We start from the raw sequence: 22548 nt of genomic DNA on the forward strand, positions 1-22548 counted from the left end.
TATAAAGAAAATTTTCACTAAGGACTCATTTTACATGGATGCCCAAAGTTAACACTCTAAGATAATAGTCAGAAAGCATTGCCTCTCTTCAGGTAGCAAATCTGAAAAAAAGGAAATAATTACGATTAGTTATGCTGCCCCTGGATTCTATAAATTTTATCTTGTGTATGCATTTAAGGGAGCATCAATACACTTGAGCATAAACATGGACACTCAAGCATTTTGTCTGCCAGGGTTTTCAGCTTCCTACATAAGCATCTCCTCTTTGTCAAATCACCATATTGCTCATCATCCAATCTGTGAGTTCTAAGTGGATAATACTGATACCTTTCGTTACCATTACAAAGAAGAATTCTTATATTATGTATGATTAAGCAGGGGAGTTTTTTCTGTATACTACTCCTATCCTTTAAATTCTATACATCTCGCAAAAAGCGGTGATCAATGACATAGCATCTCAAACTTAGTAGCTAACTGTTTCATACAGGCACTGAAAATTATAGGATCTAATCTTACTTATAAGTTACTATGGTTTCAAATACAGCATTAGCCACCTTATGATACATGCATACTAAAGTACAAAGTACAAGATTTCCACCATTTGAGATGTTTTACTGATCACTTTTGTAAGAAACTGTATTTGAAATTTAAAACTAATTAGAGCTATGGAAAAATTCAACTTGGTGCTCAGAGAGGAGGTGACTTTCCTAGAGTAACATGGTTAGGAATTAATAACTCCTAGAGCTCTGTCCAGATTCTTTCTCACTGCACTATCCTGATTCTGTGAAATGAGGTGAGGACATGGGTCGTAAGTCCTTCTGTAAAGATCCATAAACCAGTAGTACATTTTCATATTCCCCAGTTAATGTAGTAACTCCTGAGAAAAAGACTAATGTCATGTTTAAGAAAATGACATTGAGTTATCCATGCTGACTCTGGCTCTACAAGCTTTGGGTGAATGACTTCACATTGGATTCCTTAGTTTCTTCTATAAAATGAAAATAATGGTTGTTCCCTCATGGGGTTGTTTCCGTTATCAAAGGAGGTGATACAGTAGAGAGCGTAGAACAGCTCTGGCACGTTTTAGGTATAGAGAAAATGTCAGCTCTTTAACCATGGCCCATTCCTCAGGCCTCCAAGACCCTCATTTCTGGTACTTGTTACCTGGGCATACTTAACCTTCTCCTATTTCTGCAAACTTTTCCCTCTCCCTCAACTTGAGTTCCTATATTCCAAACATCTACTGGAGGTAAGAGCCTCCTAACAATAATCCACAATTTTAACTACACTATTTATTTTCATCTTTTTGTAGCTGAACAAAACACATGAGAAAACTGAAAAACAGGCATGACTAAATTAACTCTTGGTTTTTCAGAATAGATTTATTTCTTCTGTGGGTATTAATATAATCCATCAGCATTGAATAGAAATTTTGAAGTTCTAGAACTGTGATTTATTGTTTATCTTTTATCTGGAGCACTGATGAAGAGGAAATGTTGTTGCTAGCCACTTATGAATACCTCCACATATCTGGTAGATGACAACCACCAAGTTCCCATAAGGGCAGCAGCCATCATTAATGCCCTAATGGGATACCATGCTGACAGTGGTATATAAGGTGTCCATTCCAACAAGGAACCTCATCGCTTTGTCTTCAACACTGAAACACTCTAAATATGTCCTTAGGGAGTGTGCTCCATATGAGCATATACTCACAAAGCAAGCCTGAAAGAAATGAACCGGGTGGAACTCGCTTCCAGGACCTATCCCAGCCCCAGTGTCTTGGGATTATCTCTCTTTTCTGATTCAGACACTCATGCTGTTTTCCAATCTGGAGCCCCTAGGGTATCTGCAATCTGTAGCTCGTATGATGCCACTTCCCTGGCAGCCTGCCCTCTTCAGCCAGCGCTATGATTGCCAAGGTAAGCTGAAAAGGTCTGTTTTCAAAAATGTAATGATTCATATTTGCTTGTTTGCTATGGCCTTCTGAAGTCAGTGTCTTAATATTTTTTAACCCATTTGTAATTGGAATGTGAGAATTTTAGACCATTCTGGAAAAGAAACACTGTATGGCAAAAACAAACAAACAAAAAGCAATGAAAGAAATGTCTAGGAACAGGCAGAGGCCCTACCTCTGGTCTCTTAAACAATCTGTCATCCAGTACTATCTAATCCACCTCAAAGAAAATCTTGGTACAATTCCTCATCTCCATCCCTTTTCAGATCTCTAAGTCAGGTTCTCTTCGTCTTACTAGCATGCCTACAGTGACCCCTAGTTGGGCTTCCATCCTCTAATCCAACATACACACTGTCAACAGTCTGATCATGTTGTTTCTATAGTCATCTAGATTAAGCCTTCAATGTGACATAAAAAATACTTCACTTTTAAGGGCCAGCAACTCTTTGACATCAGACTTATTCCCAAACCCTGCTCTCTAGCCATGATGCAAAGGTACCTATCCCTTTCAATAAAAGTCTTGACTCATTAATTCTCTTCTTTCTGACTAAGGAGTTTCTCCTCATTCTTTTAGGCCCAGTTCTAATGCCATCTCTCTGAGGAGACACCAATTCCCTCATGATAGGGTTAGCTATTTTCTTTAATATGCTTTCATCTTTTTTTAACATGTTTGTAGCATTTGTCAGATTATTCTGTATCAATTTTTCACATGTCTTCCTAAATTAGTCTTTTGGGTTCTTGAAAACAGATACTAGTCTTGTTCAATTTTATATCATCAGCACAGGGCCTTGAAAATAATTGTAAATTTTGAATGTCTTTTTTTAACAAGCAAAAGAACATATAAACATGCCATATAGGGATCCAGTGTTCTCTTTTTGCGTAGGATCAGCCTTTCACACAGTTATGTATACTGGGCTAGAGAAGCTTGCCTGCCTTTCTTCCTTTCTTCCTTCCTTTCCCCTTCCATCCATCCTTCCTTCCCGCCTTCATCAAGCATTTATAGAGTACCTTCTGTGTTCTTGGTTTATGTGATATATGAGCCACATCAAAAATAATAAAACACTGTCTCTGCCCTAGAGGCACTCTCAATTTTAATGAGAAGAAAAAAGTAACAAAGCAGTAATATAATTTGGGACCCAATATCTTAATAGGAATCCCCTTCATGCTTATAACTGGGCCATGGAAATGTTCTCTGCTCTCTAAAGACCAGCATTTGAGATGAGCCTTGAGTACAAATGATCATCTCCATATTGTGCCCTGACACATTAGCATGTGCAGGTGCTATTGGGAGAACTTCTTCAGGGTGTCTCTCAAACTGCTCTGGAGAATGGTATGTGATGTGGAGAATGAAAAAGGCATTGATCTGAGGGTTGGGACCTCTGGGTTCTAGTTTTAGCCCTGCTACTAAACAGCTATGACCTTGGGCAAATGATTCAATCTATAATCTATAGGATATTTTACCTGTAAATTGAGGGCATCGATCTAATTCTACTTCAATGCTTCTCTGCCAGGATCATAGGATTTAGAAATACATATACTTATTCCTCACCAAAGAGTCACTGGATTAGAATCAAATCTCATAGAACGAGATCAGGCCATGTTTATTTAGCAAAAAACTTCCTGATGATTCTGAGAAGCTCTGACCTGAGTTGTGTCTCCTCTTGATGTTTTGATAGCTGAGGTCTGGGGGCCTCTGTCTGGCAGCCCCCACATTGATTGAGACATAGAGACTCTAGGCCCACTCCAGTCTTTCTCCTTTAACAGTCTGTGAGAACAAGGAACATTGTTTCAAGAAACAATCAGATCAGTAGCTGACATCATAGGTCTTCCTGAAAGAGAGGAAAGAGATGCAGAACAGAGATAAGAACCAAAAAAGTCCCAAATGCTTGTGGGACTCTGGTAATCACAGCCATCACCAAGACTATCCTCGGCTTCTTGAACTTTAAGATGGACCCAGTCATTCTGATGCCCTGACTCCCATATATTTATTCTCTGACTAAGGCACAAAGATGCGGGTGAGCTAATGCATCAACCCATGAAAAATGAACAATTAAAACAATGAAGTTGTCAGTTCTTTTACCAGATTGCAAATAAATAACCTGCCTGTCAGGCTGGCTGCTCTGCTAGACCATTAGTTTAATACAAAGACATTCTGAGGAACGGGTGGATGACAGCTGATCTATCACCAGGCCTTTGATAAAGACCTGAGCAAAATATGCTGTCATAAGCCATGGAAGGTCAATCTCAATTTGTGAGAAGCAAAGTATTAGATGAAATTTGAATAGCCCTCTCTGCCCATCATGAGAGCCATACGCTTTTCTTTTTCCCCTGCAACTGGTGGGATTGTGGATGCTCGTTTTGACAGGATAAAACACTTTTTTGCTTATACTTATTTAGCTTGTGCTGGGGTAGATGGCCTTGGAGTTTGTAACTGTCACAGTGGAAAGACTGTGATCTTGGGGACTGTGCAATGTATCTATTTGCCAGGCTAGACAGGCTCTTCCCACAAGAAGTTACTCTGCGTCGTGTCAAATGCTCAGACAGTCATGAATTTCCAAACAAAAAGTCAACTCCTTGCATTTTCTTATAGGTATGCCATCTCATGAAATGTTTGCCGACCAGATCTACTGCTTGCAGAAAATGATTAATTATAGAAGGTAGTAGATAGGATGATTAAATAAAGACAAATTCGTTAAATTCTCTAGTCGATGTCTCATTTATCTTTAAATTTAGTGAGGAAAGTAAAGATAGCAATCATCTTTCAGAAGTCACCTTTAAGAAGTTCTTATTTCCTCAAAGCAAGAAGTACTATTAGAACATTTACCCTGTAGTAAAACTATGTGAGGTGTAGTGTTTATGAGTCGTCAGAGGTAACCAAATCGAAAATACAATTTTTCCCCTTTCAGGATCTTTTGGGTATTTATGTATATTCAGTTTATATCTTCATGATCAAAGTAGTATAAATTCTACCTAACTGAAAAATGGGCACTGTTGATCCATTCTTAATTTTGAGTATATTCACAGGTTAATTCGAACAGTAAAGCGTAGCTTTAATATGGAGAATCTGCTTAAATCCATGTAGATATCACCCTGCAGAGGTTTTGTGGTCATTTGGTTGCCCAGAATAATTTCAGCTAGAAAGAACCACAGTACTTCCAAACTGGTTTGACCAGTTCTGCCAGTGCTCTGGATGGCTAATTAGTAAACAAGATAAACGAGAAATTTCCAGCGTAAAATTTTCCAGGCTGATTTTCCTAACTAATAAGTTAAACCACAACTTTGCCTGTTGACCAGCTTTGTAATCCCTTCAATGTTATATAGTACGCAACATCCCTCTCACCTCCTAAGATGACTTGAGAGAGTGGGAAATATCTTAGAGCTTATCCTAAGCACACCATGGTTCTGTTCCCGGTTTTGCTATTTTTTAGCCATGCTGTTTGGCCAAGTGGTCTAATGTCTATCCATCTTATTATGGACATAATAGCATTTGCTTAAAGGAGTACTTTATGCATAAAAACAAATACTGTTCTATAGATGGGTGGGGAGGACCCCTAAAGTTGCTTATTTTTAAGCAGAGATAAAATGTTATTGCATAGGGTGCTAAGAGGAGCAAGCAGCTCATGGTCTAGAAACTTCCACTGTGTTCTAAAGTTAGTCCTTCATTTCTCTGAGTTTTAGCCCTTGAAAAGTCTCTTCTTCCTGTCCGCCTAGATGTCTCTGGGTATCCAACTTCCTTCCCAGGTTATTTCTAGGTCCCGATCTTTTCCAAAAAATCCCAAGTCAAAAGCAGTCCTTTGGAAATATATGTATATATATATTTTTTTCCATATAAATTTTACATACTTTTAAAAATATGATATTTGTGTTGATTTCTATGAAGAGTTGTGCATCAGGTTATTGTTAAAAATATGACTCTTCATGATACCATGTTCTCCAAGGAATAAATCAGAAGCTACTTAAAACATCTGGAAATACAGAGATTGTGGTTTGATTTGTAGTTTGAATAATGTCCTTTCAAAGATGTCCATGTTCTAATTCCTAGAATCTGTGAATATGTTATCTTACATGGCAAAAAGCACCTTGCAGAAGTGATTAAATTAAGGATTTTGAGATGAGGAGATTTTCCTGGATTACATGAGTGGATTCAATGCAATCACAAAGGTTCTTGTAAGAGGGAGACAGGCACTCAGAGAAAAGAGAAGCTATGCTGCTGGCCTGGAAGATGGAGGAAATGGCCAAAGCCAGGGAATGTAGGTAGCTTCTAAAGCTGGCAAAGACAAGGAAATAGACCCCAGCCCACAAGTCTCCAGAAAGAACACAGCCCTGCCAACACCTTGATTTTAGACTTCTGACCTCCAGTACTGTGAGATTATAAATTTATATTATTTTAAACCTCTGAATTTGTAATAATTTATTATAGCAGCCATAGGGAACTAATACAGAAACACTTAAAATAAGGTAAGCCTGACCACTGTCTAATGTACAGGTGTACTATTGCCAACATCCTCTTTAGGAATAGTGTCAGGAACTCATATACACCTGGGTCTTTCCCTCTGAAATTTTTCCTTCTCCTTACTCTTTCTTTCCTCCCCTTCACTCTCCACTACATATACTCTCTAGTGTTTCAGATCTCAGTCAGTGATCTCTACAAAGAGAATATCTTGAACTAAACACCTCCCATTCTATGCCTGTTAGTCTAAAGTGGAGTTATACTCTCTTATAGCACCCTGCAGCACTCTTATAATATTTTTAAATTATATGTTTATTTGGTGGTTATTTTATTGTAATTATCTCCCTACCAATGCAAGCTTGATAGGTATAAGAATCATGTTTAGATTTGCTCACTGTTGTGAACCTGGCACGTAGTAGATATCCAGAAAATATTTCTTGCTGAATGAAAATATTCCAGAATTCTGTTTGTTTTGTAAGATGGGTTGAAAGCATGCCCATAATGCAGTCCATCTGGGATCAGGAGGCAATAAACTAATACACCACAATCTCTTTCAGACAATGTGAGGCAGATTTTACATTAACTTTGATTTCCTCTGAAGTCTTAGTCAAAGTCATCATTTTTTCATAGGTGACAACTGACAGATTTTTTTCAAAATGAATATGTAATCTAAGAAATACAATAGTATTTCTCAAAAATTCTTTTGGGTAGCATTCAGAATACTTTTTCTTGCTTTTGTTTCCATCTTCATTTTATTGCTTTGCAATATAAATTGTAAATTCCTTTAGTGACATTTAAACACTCATTTGAGAACTGACTTCAAGAGCTTTAAGAGATCAGTTTTGCCCAAGAAGATAATTTATATCTTCTGTGATTTTGATTCCTCTGAAGTTCAAGAATCAAAACGAAGGATGTGCCTGAGCTCTTGGGATGGAGAAGTGATTAACATTTATGAATGGTGTTATGAAGCCTCAAAACATTGGAGAATTAGTAAGGATATTGATAAATTTTACCTGTTTGTGTTTCAGAAACTTTATGTCATGTGATTTTAATATTTTTTTAAAATTGTTTCCCTTAAAAATATTTTTTCTTGAATGCAGATACATGTAAAGATGATCCCTAAATATTAGATATATTTTTCATAATTATTCTGAAAGTATCTATCCATAGTGTTTGGCCAGAGATAGGGCTTTTGTTGAACAGTTGAGTCTGATTTTATATATAAGGGTTTCAATAGAAATGAAACAAATTTTATTGAGGCACTATGAAATTCCCATATGTTACTATGTCCCTCAGCTTCTCCTGACAACAATCTGTGAGATAGACTTTATTAATCCCTTAATTAATACAGAAGATTACATTAATTAAGATGTAATTAAGAATACATTACATGTATTGTAATTGTATCATAATTTTATGTAATGTAATTAAGAATACATTAATTAATAATTAATACAGAAGAGGAAATTGAGGTTCTTAGAGCTTTAGTAATTTGTTTAGAACCAGAGATCAGGCCACTGGCAGTACTGTGCTTAACTGACTCAAGGTTCACACCATTTCCTCTGGACCACACAACCTTCAATGGATGCTTGCAGATCTGCACAATATTCATGATGGCTCTCTCTCAGAGCAAACCAGCCTGACTGTCACTTTCCTCAGAACCCTATGCCAGTGGGCCCCAAACCTCAAGATGGAAAATGACTAAGTATATTGGGATACTGGAATTTACTACCCAAATCCTGTTGTGTTCAACATAGCCCATTGGACCTCTCAACGTCATTGATCTCCACAGAGCACAGGGCTTTGAGGTCATATTTGCCACAGAGAGACCAAGCTTTATGCTCACGTAACCCTGTGGCCAAAATAGGTATTCCCAGTGATGGGAAGAATTTGTAATAACTGCAGCTCTAGGTTCTAAAGTTATTGGAAGCCTCTAATGAAACATATTTTGATTTTTCTGATTATTTGTCAGCCTTCCGTGTTAGAAAACTTCCATTGGGGAGCTCCCTTTCATCACGTCACAGTGGAATGTAAGTGATGCCCTCAAGTGTGTACTGACGAACAAGGTGAAGGAAGTAGGAGTCCATAAACATGCACTCTCAGGTACTCTCATGCACTCTCAGTCATGTCTGAAATACCATGATCAGTTCTTCTTGCTTAGCCACTTATTAACAAGCAAAGTTAATAAGCTTTTCAGGCAGTAAAGGCAGATATACTTTCTGGCATACCAGATAACTGCTTTATTGATATATATTTGAGCAGTTGGTGAATCTTAAGCTAAAAAAAGTGTCTAGACCAACAACAGACTATTTAAATAGCTGGTCAGGTGCTGAGTCAGATTCCACATAATGCTCCCCAATTTGTATGTATCCCAGTCAAGAAGGGGGAAAAAAACCCCTCTCTTTTGATTAATTGCCCTGTGTTTCATTAGTCTTTGTTTTTAATACTAAGCAAGCAACCAATGGCCCTTGAAGTTAGAATTGCTATCACTGCTGTCATTTTTACTTAAAGAAAACCGGAAGATGAAATATTCTTAAAGATAGTGGACACCAAGGAAACAAGTGACACCGTAGGTGCACAGGACAGCCAATGCTAAACAGGGATGCAGTGAACAAAACAGTCAATAATTTCTCCAGTGTGACAAGAACTTTCTCAAACAGGTTCATTCTTCCATGATGCCAGACCTTTTAGGTGATAAATAAAAAGGTTGATCCAGAAGTTGTTGTTCAATTCTAGGTCCTCAGACGTATAACAACCAAATTAATAGACTTTTCTTTTTACTGAATTTGTTTGCATTGTCATTGGACACAACAGTGAGACTTAAAATGTCTATTTGACTCTGTTTTTGTCAGCTGAAAAATACCCAGAAACCTTTTTATTTTCTTAACAAAATGGCATGATATTATTTAGAAGTTGGAGGGAAAGCTTTTACTGCCTGGCCTTAAAAAGAAAACAGCACAACCCAGCCACGTAGCTGACAAGTGACACAAATACAGTACGTGCTAATGTGCAGAGAGAAACAACCTTGAGAATTTAAACCGGCTGCACCAGAAAAAATATCTTTATCCAGATATGTGGTCCCTCATGAATTATACTATTATTTTAGTTGATTTTACCTGACATCACCCTATGATTTTCTTCAGTGACAAGAAAATTGCAGCCGGCCCTTGACAGTCGGTCACAAATTGACTGAACAAAACAAAATCAAACAGTGAAGTAATCCCCAAGTAAATTTAATGAAACCTAAATCCCAAAGGGCAGCGCACTTCTGTAGGCAATGGTCTTATTTAATAAATTTTTCCCTGCTTTCACTTTTAGAGCTATATTTACACAGACAAATTTAATTCATTGGGTTTACATTTCCTCTTTCCCTTAGTTTGTCCACCAGGCACATATGGGAAGGACTGTAAACAGGTATGTCAGTGTTCAGCTGAGAATGAAGAGTGTCACCTAGTCACGGGGAGATGTACCTGTCTGCCCGGCTACCATGGAAACCGCTGTCATCTCTGTAAGTGTGGTCTATGCTTTTGTTTTAATTTATCGAAGAGACACCAGTAGGGTGGGTCATCCGTCAGAATGCTAAAGGGCAAATGTTAATTCAAGCTTCTAATTTATAGCAAGTCCTGAGAGAATGTTTATTGGAATGGTTGAAAACATACACTTTGTTGTGTAACCCTTTCTCCTATGTTGCCTTTTCTCTTCCAAATATCCCCCCAAAAAAGAAAATAAATAGAGAAAGAAAGAACAAAGATAATATGAACTGATTGGTATCAATCAATATACAGCCAATGGGAACATATTTAAAGTGATTCATAAAGTTAGTTCCAGGATCTGCTTAGGAACAATCAAATTAAACAAATTGTTATTCTGGAATGAAAACAGTAACTTGTTTAAAGGACAAAATGCCAGTTGGCTCACTGCTGTGTAATAAAAAAGGATAGTCCCCAGACCAAACACCTTATATTGATTTGTTAGGACATTTTAACATCGAAAATGGTTAGAGGGGAACACACGATAAAACGTCCCAAGGAGCATGTTAAAATGTTCAGTCAGCTACTTAATTTTTAAGCTTGTAATTATTTATAATGTACTTTTTATAGGTTTAAATATAAAATGATTTGGCCTCAGTTTCATTTTTTCCCCCAAGTTGACCGCCACCGTTCCTCTTTTCTCCCTCGTCGCTCCTGTAGCAGATTCCTTCCACTTTCCTTTCTTAATTCTGCAAATATATGGGATGATTTTTGGATTCTACGCCCATATGTCACCTATAAAACAGACTTATGGTCAAGCTATTGATTTTAATTTTTACAAGCCATAGAATGTATATTTTGAATATCACTTCTCACTTTTGCCCTAATTTTAAATATTTTCAGCTAAAAACACAAAATGGTTTCAATTAGTATCTTGTTTGGGACCCATAACCATTGTGGGTATACAAACTTAAACTGAAGAATTAAAATATACAATTAGTAAAACTGCTATTATAATTTTGTTACAGTGAATTTCAAGCACCTTTGTAATGGAAGAAATTGTATATTGTGATGGAAGAACTGTGTATTGATTGATACCAATCAGTTCATATTTACTTCCTCACTTTGAATTCCGTCACATTTCTCAGGAAGAATTTCTTCTTGATATCAAGTGATATTTTATCTTAATGTAATAAAACCAAGTTACACGGATGAGCACCTAGGTGGTTCAGTCAGCTAACCATACGACTCTTGATTTCAACCTCGGTCATGAGCTCAGGGTCAGAGAATCCAGCCGCTGGGGTGGGGCTCTGCGCTCAGTGGGAGTCTGCTTGAGATTCTCTCTCTCCTTCTCCCTCTGTTCCCTCTCACTTGCTTGTTCTTTCTCTCTCTCAAATAAAAATAAATAAATCTTTAAAACAAAACTAAAAACCAAGTTACATGGAGCTGGTAGGGCTTGCACGTCAGAAGGCAAGCTACCTTGGGCTGAAGGAAGGGAGCTCTACCTTGTAAAATCCAGGCTGTGGAGGTGAGCGGCTCCCTGACTAGTCAGATTGGCTTAGCTCCAGGCAACACGTGGTTGGGAGTTGCAGCTAAGTTTCCTTGGCAACATCCACTGTCATTACAGAACTATGAAAAAGGGTTCAAGAAAATATCCATAAAAGGTGTGGCTGGCTCAAAAACAAAAGTTTCAGCGGCCAGAAACAACTGGGCTTTCATGTTCTCGAGTTTGGAGTGGAGATTCAAAATTTTCTCTCGGCAGAGGTCAGGGGAAGCAGACAAACTTGTAGTGGGATCTCACCACTTGTCCATAATTTATAATGGGCAGTTTGGTCTCAGCCTTTGGATGGCATGTGGGGAAAAACAAACAAACTGCTCAGTAGATAGAAACTCATCATACTATGTATTTTTTTTTAATATTTTATTTATTTGACAGAGAGAGAGAGAGAGATCACAGTAGGTAGAGTGGCAGGCAGAAGGGGAGGGGGAAGCAGGCTCCCCACTGAGCAAAGAGCCCGATGCGGGCCTCGATCCCAGGACCCTGAGATCATGACCTGAGCTGAAGGCAGAGGCTTAACCCACTGAGCCACCCAGGTGCCCCCATACTATGTATTTTATGACCAAAGAGAAATTACAAAGTAACTCCATACCCTAAAAATCTTTTTTTTCTCCAAATGGTAATACCCACTGTAATAACTCTCTTTGAGAACATTTAAGGCTTTGGGATCCTCTAAAAATCAAGGGCAGTTCTTTTGACAATTTTCATAGGAACACCCTTGGTATAGAATGCTTGGAGAAGCACAGGCCATAGAATAGTACACCTGTGCCAGGAGGAAGACATCAAAACATTGGTAGAAGCTTGTCTTTAGTGCTCTTTCTCAGAGTAGTAAGAATTCAGACAGACCAAACCTTAGCATCTCTTTTTAAGAATAAAATAAAACTGTGTGACAGTCGCTAGGATATGTGAGTAGCCTGGTCAAATACTTGGAAAAGAGTCTGGGAGAACAAATTTCATTTAAGCCAAGTGGAATCATTATGTCTCGAGCGTGTGTTCTCTTGTTGAATACAGGGAATGTTTGAGCAAAGGATGTGCGCATGATTCTAGAAGTCAAACTTTCACATTGCTACAGAATTATAAGAGAAAATGGAATTGTCAGTAAGTAACTTATTATTGGGGGGAAAGTTACAGGCACTTTTGTAAACATACACTGTACTCTTGATGTAAATTTAATAAGTTTTGAGGGTAAGAGGTTATACACACATTGTCTTTCAACAGATGGCATACTTATTAGTAGATAAGTTTTATCTATTCAGTGTCCCAAATTCAAAAGGATAATATAGTTGAAGCCTAAAATTCATGTAACTTTTGTTTTCTGTGTACAAAGAAGGAACAATGAAGGATGATTCTATCCAACATGAAACCACCACTAAGATAGTTGGCAAAATGAGTATATGTCAAAGGGAAATTATGTCTCCCAAGTAATTTCACCTCACATGAAAGCGATCCCCCCCAAAATATATGACACATAAATGACAAAGATAATATAAACATATATATATATCAGTTATTTAAATTTATCAAGTAATTACACACAAGCTTTTTTCCGTTTAAACTGAGATGCTAATTTTTTATATCTATGATTATATCCATAGTTTGATATTTTCCTCGTTAATAAGTATATGAATTTCACATTATTAGGTGTTTCTCTTTTTCTTATTTGCGCAGAAATTCATGGCAGTTTTCATTTCATAGCAATGTAACTACAGAATTTTCTGTACTAATCAACTCTTATTAATTTAACCTCCTTTGGGAAGCAACATTGCAGCAGTACACACAAGACTTCATTGTTTCAAGACTCCATACCTCCAGCTTGCTTTATGTGTATTTTCTCTAATGTCAAGCAGACATTTGTCTTAAGCCTCACACATTGTAATGGGGATAAAAAAAAATTGTAAAAATTTGCATTCCACAACTCTGACCCAAATGGACATGAAAGCATTTGATATCTTGGTGAATAGGAGAAGAGGACGAGATGGAGACTTTTTTAATCACTAATTTTGTTTTTAGGTATGCCCTTTTGAATTTTTTGTGAGTGAAAAAAGAAGTTCTTAGGAGGACCAATGAATGTTATATACCAAAGAAGGGACAATGAGCTATGGGAACTGACATTCCTTGGGAAGAGAGAATGACAGAAGAGACTGTAAAGTGAAGCCATCACTTTTAATAGAGAGGAATAAAGAAATACAACAACTACAGCACAGAAATAACCTTGGGTATGAATAACTGTAGTGTTTGGCTTTCCATCTTTGCTACAGTGAACTTTATTTTAAAACTGGAAGAAAGAAGCAGCCATTTTTTGGGTTTGAGACTCAAGGTGGGAACTCGGGAATTTAGGATAAGACATATACGGGGATTATAAACAATCTGAATCTCGATAAGATCCATTCTTTGCTGTTACCTCTAAAACATACTACCTGTGAAATACTCTTAAAAAGTGTTCCTTACTGTCTAATTCTTACATAAAAACACAAGATAAAAGGAAGAAAACTAGTGCCATCTGGTATAGTTTGGTCACTTTTAGAGTTAAATTTCCAAATGAAAAGATTTTCCAAGAGGAAGGACCTAAGGCAAATGCCTAACACTTTGGCTCATATCAAGCAGGTAAGGAAAGGGTTTTGCTGCATGCCTAGCATTGATACTGCCATCATTAATGAAAATCATGGCCACCAATGACATGGGAGCTGAGTTTGGTGATGTACTTGTTCACTCTAGTCACCATCCACAGGGCCATGATTTTATTATTATCCCCTTTGGGAATTAAGAACCAGAAGTTCAAAGAAAGAAGTAAAAACTACAACATTAATAAGTGACATATATAGGTTTCAAATCACAGTCTTTTCAAAATTTCCTACAGCCTCATATTTAAATATGTGGCAAGGATAAAGATGGTTATCTCTAACAGGTGACAGAATTTTGTGCTATATTCCAAGTCACTTCACTCTGTGGGCCTCAACTTCATCATCTTAAAATAAGAATTGATCCAGATGGACATGAGGTCTCTTGAAACTCAAACTTTTATAATTTTAAGACTTGAAAGTATCAGGCATTTCATAGAATAAGAGAATGTCACAGATGGAAGTGCTTCAAAGTTAATCAACTTGAATATCCTCTATATTTTCTCTCCTGTATACTTATCCTGTCTCTGAACTCCTACAGAGATGAGTAATCATGCCTCCTGAAAAAAGCTTATTCCAATCTTGGACAACTCTTTCAGAAAGTATTTCTTTATTGAGATAAAATCTGCCTTTCTTCTTTTCCACAGGACTGCCTTCTCATGTTCGAAGACATTTCTGTCTTCCTAGCTCTCTTTTCTTCTGAATAAACACCCCCAGTCTTTCGATCATTGCACAGATAATGCGGTCTTCAGCTTGCTCTTTGTCTTGTTTCCTCTCCTTTTATCTTAAGTTCTGGCTATTCATCTGTTTGTTACACAGGTATCACAGTAGACCAAAAGTCTATGGCTAGGAAAGTGAGAAACTAACAGAAAATGAAGATTCTTTCTTGATGCTTCATGCCATTTTTGAATTCTTACTTGTATTAAAGCCAGATCATTCCAGACAAGACGAACTACGACACTTAAACATTAATCAAAATAATGAATTCATCTAGGCTGGAATGAAGTAACTTTGGCAAATTGTCACCTATTCTGAGCACTCTCTAAAAGTGGGCAGATTTCCAAAGAAACTCAAAGTTAAGTTTCCTGTATCTTACTAATGAGCAGCATCAGGAACATTTTGCCCCCAACCATATTACTAAGGCATCTATCTATATCATCTCATCTCTTCAGATAAGTCCATGTCTTGAATCACTAGCTTGAAGGTAACTGAAAATACCAAAGAACAGTATTTGAAATGTGAGTTAGCAACATGTCTATGGGTATGAATTTAAACAGTGATGCTTTAAGTTACAATATCACATATGGTTTTGTTCTCCTTCAACAGGATGCCCAAAAGGCACTTAAGGTCTTAATTGCTAAAGGATGTGCAAGTGCCTTAATGGCAGCAGCTGTGACACTGTGATTGGCACCTGTTACTGCCCACCTGGCTTCGTTGGGGCTGACTGCAGTCAAAGTAAGCCAGTCTACCAATTATGAAGTAGATATGCTAAAGTAGAGTTTTTAAGAACTGTACTTACAGAGTTCAATGTTGTTGCAATTATTACTTAATAATTTACTGCGGTAACAGCAAACACCAACCGACCTACATTCTAGGTGGAAGAGTGCTTACGTGAGGAGTTTGACTGAGAGCTGAAGCAGTGAAGACAACCAAAGAGAACCCCTTGGTCATAATCTCTCATATCCCAGCAATGCTAACCTAAAGTCAGGATTAGAAAATCTGTTCCATAAGATAAAAGTGGTCTGGTACACAATGCCTGTGTACACAATGTCAAACTCATTGGTTCACGTCTCACAATTTCATTTATCCTCAGCAATATCCAGCTCAAAATTAGGTAGTTCCCCTACTTAACAAAAATTAACCAGTTCCCTAAAATTTAAAGACTTAACTACCCATCACAAAGACAACTATTTACATAAAGTTTAAGGGACAAGGTATAAATTAAAGATTCCTTAAGAATGCACTATCTTAGGCACCATAGAGATATTCTTAGCAAATACATTTTGATCTTATATCAGATTTGCCATTTTCTAAGTATTGGGGCAATTTGCAAGATCATAATGATTTTTAGGGAGGCTAGAGGAGCAATGCATAGGCGAGTACATGATGAGAAGGTAGTTCTGGCAATATTGTGTTCTTCAACCTGTTTGTTGTTCTTGAAGGTGTTCACTTGTGATGTTTTACTGAGCTGCACATTTATGTTTTTGTGTACTATTCTGTATTTTATACTTTAGAATTAAAAGAATAAAAGCCCTATCAATAGATCTTTCATAAAAGAAGTACTGTAACTGCAAACTTAAGATTCTTTCATTTGGAAGAATAATAACAAAGTTGGTGCTGAGGCAGGGCACCAAGTTTCTATGTGGTAAAGACATCCAAATGTTTATTTTGCCCAGGCAGGTAGTTGCTCTGTCTTCTTTGTATGAGGGTAATTTTGATTATCCTACCTCAGTGCCCTGATGTTCTGAAGATAAAAGACAAGTAGGACAAAGTCCTGGCTCCATGTAGTGGAAAATTGAAACCTAGTGAATACTGCCTCTGAGGTCTCAGCAGCCAAGTTGTCTTTGAGTTAAAGCCAACCCATAAACATCTCCTAAGGAAGGTTCTAATTGACCCCTTTGTTCCTCAAAGAAAATCGTTGAGAGAATTTCTTTATTTCCTCAGGCCAAAGCATCTTCAAGAGTTTTGATTTCTCTGAATATTGGGAGTATTTTTGTCTTCAGAAAGCTGTGATCTTATACCTGAGTACTTTCCCTTCTTTGTTTTGACAGCGAGGTATATCAGAGCCAATTTGCAGTCCACCTCTTACAAGTTCAAAGAATTGTGATATTCATTTATGTCTACATTGTAACTATATTTTTTCTTCACTTGATTCTCACAGGCATTTATTTTATCTTTGAGCGTTATCTGTATCTTGATAAGTATCTCAATGAATTTGTGGAATAAAGTTGCAAACAGACAAATTAATAAATTTGTTAATACATTAATTAATTAAAATTTGACTTATATTAATTAATATAATTAATTTAAAAGGGTAATTTAACAAATTTGTTGATTTTAATAAACAATAAATTTAAAAATAAGTTAAATACATAAATGATATTTGGAGAAATGAGCATAATGGATTCTGTGTTGATGCATTGAAGTGTAAGCTGAAATTCCAGAGTGGACTTTAAGAGAAAGCATACTCAAGATTATGATACACACATACAGGCAAACAAGCACACACACAAGCACATTTGCTAAGGCAGCAAGACTGAGTTTGTAAGAGTCATTTATATCATATATGTTAAGTGTTTGACACTAGATATTTGGTTGGAATTCCTGATGTCAACCAAAATTGCACTAAGTAAGCAACAATTTGAACAGTTCCTTTTTTTGTTTTGTTTTTTCAAATTAACCTTTTAAGTTGAAAACTAAAGTGAAGGCAAGACAAGGAAACCTATTTGATTAAAAGAAAGGGTCGTGCATTTACAAGGTTTTTAAAGTCTTGACTGGCAAAACATTTTAATAAGAAAAATCTGGTTTTATTTTGCTCCTTCCTGCAGTTCATCCTGTGGATCACTATGGGCAGGACTGTATCCAGCAGTGTTCCTGTGGCTCAGGACAGTGTGACCCAGTGACTGGAGGGTGCCAATGTCCACCTGGCCAAATGGGAGCCAGGTATCAGCAAGGTAACAATGGCTGCAGGGTCACTTTGTCCGTCAAGGCGCTAACTAAGCTACACTATGAAAGCAGATTGGTCCCAGGGAATATAATAAAATGGGCATTGTTTATAACACTTTCTTCTCAAATGTGGCTTTAATAACATGAAAGTACACACTCTTGTAGAGTCATATAGGAAATAGCCTACTGGAGGGTAAACAAGAATTGAAAACAAAAACAAAGAATAATTTATGTATACTCTTGAGTAGAAGCAAATTCTGAAATAACTTTGGTTAACTTTTGTAAAGCTGCCTAAAATTGTGTGTTAGGGATGTCTAATTGTAAAAACTTAAAAGTTTTATATTTTCTTCAACTTTCAGAAGCCCAGTGAAAGCTGTCAGAAAAAAGAGAGACAGAAAGGAAAACATGATCTGTGTTTAAAACTATAAAACTTTCTTGTCCTTAATCATATTATTCATTATTTTCACAAAAATAATCACAATAGAAGAACTCTCAAGTTCAGTGAAATGACATATGGAGAACCACTTCTCCATTGCACACACAGAGGGGCAAAACCTGTGACCCTTCGTTAAAAGAGAAGAGTTGGTTGCATGAGTATGCTGCAAGAGCTACCTTGAACCCCACTGGACATTGCAGAGTTGCAGAAAAAAACAGGATAAAACCAGGAAGTGCACAGAACCATCATATTTTCAACTCTGCACTAGAATAGAGGGTTATCTGTTGGCAATAAGCAACCTTGCAACCAAAGGGAGCTAAGAAGCCCACATACAAACACACACCCCAAAACTGTGTGTCATATGGATTTTTACTTTAGCACCAGGAGGCTTCCAACTAGCTGAAATAATTTTTCTAGCCCAGATCCATACTACTCTCCCCCAAAATAATGTGCCCATAAAACTAGCCCAATACAAGAAAATGAAAGCAAAAACAAAAACTTGATGCATAAAAAGACCCCCAAAAAACCCTCCTCTCATTTTGGAAACAATATATGGAACTATTCAAAGCTTTGATTACCTTTTTGGTGCAAATTCTTTAAGAAGGTGAAGGAGAAAAAGAATAAGAAAACAAAATGCAGTTTGACATAAAGCAGAAAAGTTTTGCTATGGAGCACATGGAAATATTAACCAGAATTTTTTCCAAGAATTTGAGGGACGTAATGAAAAAGTGTTCTCTACAACTCGTGAGTATGATGCTGAGATACAAGGGTTCGTGGAATAAATGAAAAGACAACAAAGGGAAATGAAAAAGTAAGCTGGCAGAGCTCAGAAAGAAGTGGAAATGAAAATTAAAACCTCACATCATATAAATGAAGACCATATTGAACACAGGTAATAGGAGGATTGAATCTGCTTATGTGACAGCCAGGTAAATGGAGAATAAGCTTGAGGAACGTAGAAACAAAGAAATGGAAAAAATAGAGAGACAAATATATAAATGGAAAAGAAAATATTCAAGTATAATATTCAAGATTTTGTTTCTCTGAAATGAAAGAAGATCTGATGCTACAGATTGAATACATTCTATTCCCGGAAACTCTAGTGAAGATTGATCATAAGCAAGGGGAAGTCCGCTGGGGATAAAAGAAAAAAAATGGGAGATCTTATATGAAGAGAGGGGAAAATCAGTCTGGCCTCATGCCTCACAGCAATAATCAAAACCATTGCTAGCATGTGGTTAATCAATGCCTATGAAGTTTTGGGGGAAAAATATGACTCAAGTGTCTTATACACAGTTAAACTGTTATTTAAGTATAATATGACTGAAAATAAATATTTTTAATAATAAAAATTTACTGAGGATATACTAGCCATAAAATATTTCTGAAGAAACTGTAGAAGATAAATTTGAGCAATCAAGTAATAAATGGAAAATCTCTGGTCAAAGGACTATTAGTAGGTATTAAATCTATTTTTATTTGGACTAAGTTTAAAACAAATGTGGGAATTATGGCCACATGATATGATAAATATATAAATATTTAATATTATACCAATTTTGACAGTTTATCAAAATGGGCATAAACAAAAGGAAAGAAGATGGAGGATGTTGAGTATACTGATCTTATTTCTTCATTAGAAATTGTGAATGAGAGGGACAGATCTGTGTCAAAAGGTATTGTTTAAATATGACAAGTCAATAAGCATGTTTAAGTGTATAAAGGTAAATGCTGGAATTTAAAATGCTAGAACTGGGGGTAGCAGTTTTTCTTTCCTTTAAAATTTTGGAATGCAGTTTCTTCTAATAGACTAAAATATACCTTAAATCTCATATATGGCTTTGTTCTAGTTTTCTGCCTGATTACATTCTCTCTCTTTTTTAAAATTTCTACATTTCATTTTTTTCTTTCTTTTTTCAACCAATTTCTTATTTTATCAATTCCTTTTTTAAAAATCTTTTTAAATTTTCATCTCTACCATCATATTCCATCCCCTTCATCATATTTACCTTTATTTTTGTGTATATATATATATATATATATATACATATATATTTTTTTTTCTCTAAAATTTTGGGAGGCAGTTTCTTCTAAAAGACCAAAACACACCCAGAATCTAGTGTGTGGCTCTGTTCTAGTCACCATCCTGCTCATATTCTTTTTTCTTTTTTCCTTTTCCCCCTAGTTTTGGATCTCTTCTGATTTGTTTAGCATATATTTTTTCTGGGGTTGTTATTACCCTTTTAGCATTTTGTTTTCTCTTTCATCTAGTCTTCTCTGGACAAAATGACAAAATGGAAAAACTCACAAAAAAAGAAAGAAAGAAAACCCAAGGGACAGTACCACCTGCCAGGGACCTAATCAATATGGACATTAGTAAGATATCGGAACTAGAGTTCAGAATGACAATTATAAAGATAGTAGCTGGGCTTGAAAAAATCATAGAAGTTAGAAGAGAATCCCTTTATGGAGAAATAAAAGAACTAAAATCTAACCAAGTTGAAATAAAAAAGGCTATTAATGAGGTGCAATTAAAAAATAGAGGTCCTAACTGCTAGGATAAATGAGGCAGAAGAGAGAATTAGTAATATAGAAGATCAAATGATGGAGAATAAAGAAGCTGAGAAAAAGAGAGATAAACAACTACTGGATCATGAGGGGAGAATTCCAGAGATAAGTGATACCATAAGATGAAACAATATTAGAATAATTGGGATCCTAGAAGAAGAAGAAAGAGTGGGGCAGAAGGTATACTGGAGCAAGTTATAATGGAGAACTTCCCAAATTTGGGGAAGGAGACAAGCATCAAAATCCAGGAGGCACGGAGAATCCCCCTCAAAATCAATAAAAAAAGGTCAACACCCTGTCATCTAGTAGTAAAACTTATAAGTCTCAGAGACAAAGAGAAAATTCTGAAAGGAGCTCAGGAAAAGAGGTGTGTAACCTACAAAAATAGAAATATTAGATCGTCAGCAGACCTATCCACAGAGACCTGGCAGGTCAGAAAGGACTGGCATGATATATTCAGAGCACTAAATGAGAAAAATATGCAGCCAAGAATACTATATCCAGGTAGACTGTCATTGAAAATAGAAGGAGAGATAAAAAAAGATTCCAGGACAAACAAAAACTCAAATAATTTGTGAACACCAAACCAAATATTGAAAGCCATCCTCTAAGCAAAGAGAGAGCCTTAAAGTTACAGACCAGAAAGGAACAGAGACAATATACAGTAACAGTCACCTTACAGGCAATACAATGGCACTACATTCATATCTTTCAATAGTTACCCTGAATGTAAATGGGCTAAATGCCCCAATCAAAAGACACAGGGTATCAGATTGAATAAAAAAATAAGACCCATTAATATGCTGTCTGCAAGAGACTTATTTTAGACCCAAAGACACTTCCAGATTTAAAGTGAGGGGGTGGAAAACAATTTACCATGCTAATGGACATCAAAAGAAAGCTGGGATGACAATCTATATATCAAACAAATTAGATTTTAAACCAAAGACTATAATAAGAGATGAGGAAGAACACTATATCATACTTAAAGACTCTATCCAACAAGAAGCTCTAACAATTTTAAGTATCTATGTCCCTAACATGGGAGCAGCCAATTATATAAGCCAATTAATAACAAAGTCAGAGAAACACACTGACAATAATATAATAATAGTAGGGGACTTTAACACTTCCCTCACTGGAATGGACAGACCATCTAAGCAAAAGATCAACAAGGAAATAAAAGGTTTAAATGACATGCTGGGCCAGATGGACATCACAGATATATTCAGAACATTCCTCCCAATGCAACAGAATACACATTCTTCTCTAGTGCACATGGAACATTCTCCAGAATAGATCACATCCTGCATCACAAATCAGGTCTCAACTGGTACCAAAAGATTGGGATCATTCCCTGCATATTTTCAGACCACAATGCTCTGAAGCTAGAACTCAATCACAAGAGGAAAGTTGGAAAGAACTCAAATACATGAAGGCTAAAGAGCATCCTACTAAAGAATGAATGGGTCAACCAGGAAATTAAAGAAGAATTGAAAAAATTCATGGAAACAAATAAAAATGAAAACACAACTGTTCAAAATCTTTGGGATGCAACAAAGGCAGTCCTGAAAGGAAACTATATAGCAATACAAACTTTTCTCAAGAAACAAGAAAGGTCTCAAATACACAACCTAACCATACACCTAAAGGAGCTGGAGAAAGAACAATGAATAAAACCTAAACCCAGCAGGAGAAGAGAAATCATAAAGATCAGAGCAGAAATAAATGAAATAGAATTCAAAAGAACAGTAGAACAGATTGACAAAACTAGGAACTTGTTCTTTGAAAGAATTAAAAAGATTGATAAACCCCTGGTCAGACT

At 36.5% G+C, this 22548-nt stretch overlaps 1 protein-coding gene across 1 annotated transcript in view; it reads left to right on the forward strand.

The window, feature by feature from the left end:
* The first annotated feature begins 800 nt into the window (after positions 1-800).
* LOC308354699 (uncharacterized protein) overlaps positions 801-22548 on the forward strand; it is a 36007-nt gene continuing 14259 nt past the window's right edge. Inside the window, exons 1-7 of the mRNA XM_080822317.1 lie at positions 801-1922; positions 8380-8510; positions 9784-9915; positions 12447-12533; positions 13446-13651; positions 15380-15508; positions 17602-17727. Coding sequence (XP_080678443.1) covers positions 15418-15508; positions 17602-17727 — 217 coding nt within the window. The 5' untranslated portion in view covers positions 801-1922; positions 8380-8510; positions 9784-9915; ... (1 more) ...; positions 13446-13651; positions 15380-15417. The remainder of the gene's footprint in view (positions 1923-8379; positions 8511-9783; positions 9916-12446; positions 12534-13445; positions 13652-15379; positions 15509-17601; positions 17728-22548) is intronic.

Source organism: Martes martes (assembly GCF_963455335.1).
Source record: "Martes martes genome assembly, chromosome: 1".
Lineage (NCBI taxonomy): Eukaryota > Metazoa > Chordata > Mammalia > Carnivora > Mustelidae > Martes > Martes martes.